Source organism: Chaetura pelagica, unplaced genomic scaffold, assembly GCF_000747805.2.
Source record: "Chaetura pelagica isolate M959 unplaced genomic scaffold, ChaPel_1.0 scaffold31, whole genome shotgun sequence".
NCBI classification, from domain to species: domain Eukaryota; kingdom Metazoa; phylum Chordata; class Aves; order Apodiformes; family Apodidae; genus Chaetura; species Chaetura pelagica.
In genome coordinates this window covers 4,019,515-4,022,731 of record NW_009952481.1, presented here as the reverse complement: position 1 = coordinate 4,022,731, position 3,217 = coordinate 4,019,515, and the positions used below count along the sequence as shown (strand labels likewise).

The 3,217-nt window shown below is 45.9% G+C and overlaps 1 protein-coding gene across 1 annotated transcript in view; it reads left to right on the top strand.

The window, feature by feature from the left end:
• The window catches only part of ARHGEF39 (Rho guanine nucleotide exchange factor (GEF) 39), a 15,490-nt gene that overhangs the window by 8,650 nt on the left and 3,623 nt on the right, over nucleotides 1-3,217 (top strand). Inside the window, exon 7 of the mRNA XM_010008741.1 lies at nucleotides 3,097-3,217. Within this exon, the coding sequence (XP_010007043.1) occupies nucleotides 3,097-3,217 (121 nt within the window). The remainder of the gene's footprint in view (nucleotides 1-3,096) is intronic.

The following is a 3,217-nucleotide window of genomic DNA, read 5'->3' as shown; positions in this document are numbered from 1 at the left end:
TGGGGCGAGTTGTGGCAGCGGTGGCAGATCCAGCTCAGGTGGCACCAGCAGCAGGGACAGCAGGGGCTGCAGCAGCTGCTGCCTTCGTCCTGCTGGTGCCTCTGGCTGCCAAGCTGCGTGTGCCCGGGCACAGGGCATGGCTATTTTGGAGCCTGGGCACGGTGGGCAGGGCCACTCGCTGCTGTCGCCCTGAAGAGCTTTCTTTGGGGATCTCGGGAGTGCTGGAGAGATGAGGAGTCTGACGCTGTTTTCCTCCCTGGGCCCAGCTCTGGTGGCAAAGTCACAGCCTGGGCTGGCCTCAGCCAGGGCTGCTTTCAGCTCGACTCCTTTTACTTGGTTTTCCTTCTCCTCCCTCTCTGGTCTCCTTCCCTTCTCCCTCCTCACAGCAGCAGTAACGACCCACAAACCATCATCGTTCTGGGCCTCCATCCATTGCTTTGCAGCCTTGGGTCTCTCCCAGGCCTGTGCAGCTCCTGGTAAAGTCCCAGCCCCTGCCCCACAGAATTGCCACCGTTTTTTCCTTTATTCTTATTTTTATTTTATTTCTTCTGTTATGTCTCTCTCAGTCAATTTCAGTGACAGACATTCTGTTTTAGAGGCCAGTTCTCCACAGGGACACCTCCAGGTACCTGTGAATGTGGTTGTAATTCATACCTCTGGTGTTTTGGGTGAAAAAAACATCCACCAGAGGGAGGAGGAGGGGAGAGAATCGGAAGGGTAAAAGTAAGAAAACTTGTGAGTTAAGACAAAAAGGTTAACAGGTGAAGCAAAAGCTGCCCACAGAAGCAAAGCAAGGATTTCACTCACTGTTTCCCATCAGCAGGTAGGTGGTTCAGCCATTTCCATGAAAGCTGGACTCTGTCACATCTAGAGTTAACTGGGAAGACAAACAGAATCACTTCAAATGCCCCTTCCCTCCTTTCTCCTTCTTCCCCAGCTTTATATTCTGAGCATGACATCACATTATATGGAATAACCCTCAGGCCAGTTGGGGTCAGCTGTCCCAGCTGTGTCCCCTCCCACCTTCTTGTGCTCCCCCAGCCAACTCGCTGGTGAGCTGGTGTGAGGAGCAGAAGAAGAGCAGTGTTTATATTGCAATAACAGTAATGGAAACATTCCTGTATTGTCAATGCTGTTTTAAGTGCAAATCCAAAACATAGCCCCATACCAGCTACTATGAAGAAAATTAACTCTATCCCAGCCAAACCAGCACACATAGAAGAAGAGGTTATTTAACAGAAGTTACCATTCTCAAAGATGCTTAGTTAATTGGCAGATTAATTTACAGTTCTCTTTTCCATTCTACTTAAGAACTCTTCTGTTGATGCTGGCTGAAGGGCAGCTAGCAGACATGTGCTCTGCTTTACTAAGCATAAGCACATGTGAGGCTGCCTGGGGACTCTGGGATAGTGAGTTAAGTAAAAAAGTAAATCAGTTGACAGAACTGATAAAACTTGATAAGGTTGCCTATTCAAACCTTTATTTCATGTGTTGTTTTGTATTTCCTTTGCTCTCTTCATGAGAGCAGTAAATCTGCATTATGTAATCTAACTACTGAAGGTCCATATATAGTTAGATGACCTGTGAAATGATGTATTTTTTTCTAATTGGTGGCATGCACAAGCAAACCAATTGAAAATAATATTCAAAGCTTAGGCTCACTTGTGTTTCACTGCTAGTGACTAATAACTGGGCAACACAGTTTAAGATAGGTTAGATATTAGGAAGAAATTCTTCACCATGAGGACAGTAAGACAGTGGAATAGGTTGCCCAGGGAGGCTGTGGAAGCCCCCTCCCTGGAGGCATTCAAGGCCAGGTTGGGTGAGGTTTGTGCAGCTTGGTCTAGTGTGAGGTGTCCCTGCTTGTAGCAGGGAGGTTGGAACCTGATGATCTGGATCTTGTATTAACAAACAAAGAAGGTCTGGTCACAGATGTTAGGGTTGGGGACAGACTTGGCTGTAGTGACCATGACATGTTAGAGTTTAGTATTGTTAAGGAAAGAAGCAGGATAATAGTAAAATTTCTGCCCTCGACTTTAAGATGGCTAACTTTATCCTCTTCAAAGATCTACTTAGAAGCATCCCATAGGATAGGGCTCTAAGCAGGTTTCAAACACTGCCTCCTCCAACTTGAAGATCATCAAGTCCAACCATAACCTAAATCCATGAAGGTTATCAGGAGTATCCTACATGGATTTACTAAGGGGAAATCTTGCTTGGCTAATCTGACATCCTTCTGCAAAGGCATGACCAAATGGGTAGATGGAGAGCAGTGGATGTCATATTCCTTGACTTTGCTAAGGCTTCTGATACCATCTCCCACAATAGAATCCTAAGAAAACTCAAGAAATGTAGGAAAGATTATTGGACTTTGAGGTGGATTGAAAACTGGCCCAACAACAGAGTTCAGAGTGTTGTGATCAGTGGCAATTTGACAGAGTCAAATTAGAGGCCTGTGGCCAGTGGTGTTCCCCAGGGATCTGTACAGGATCCAGCCTTGTTCGGTATCTTAATCAACGACTTTGATGAGAGGATGAAGTGTATCCTCAGCAAGTTTGCTGATGGTACAAAACTGTGAGGATTGGCTGATACACCTGAAGGCCAATGAGATCTAGACAGTCTGGGGAGCTGGGTGAAGGTGAACCTCATGGTGGTCCTGCTCTGGCAGGGGGGATTGGACTCTGTGATCTCCAGAGGTCCCTTCCAACCCCTCACATTTTAAGATTCTGTGATCTTTAAGGTCCCTTCCAACCTTAACCATTCTATGATTCTATGGTATGCTTTACAAAGGCTTATATTTAATGTAAAGCTATGCATGCAATTTTCAAACCATGTTTTTCTTCTGGTCTCTTTAAACAGACTTGCATATAACAACCTCTTAATTAACGTGGTGGATTTACAACAGCTTCACTCTGCTCCTCATATGCTAAATATTTTGGGCAGATTACTGCTGCTGCATGGGGCTGTCAGTGCTGGTGAGCTGGCCTTCGTTGATACCTAGTGCCTTCTGGTGGCTGGAATTGATGTAGAACCTGTTAACCTACAACTGTAGCTCACTCCTTTTTGTCTCATTACATCCTTTTTTCCCCCAACTAGGACGCTGGTATATCCGGGAAGGCTGGCTGTCGGTGGTGCCTTCAAAGGGAGAAGAACTGAAGCAGAGGATGTTCTTCCTTTTCTCTGATATCTTAATTGCAACAAAGCCCTGCCACCCACT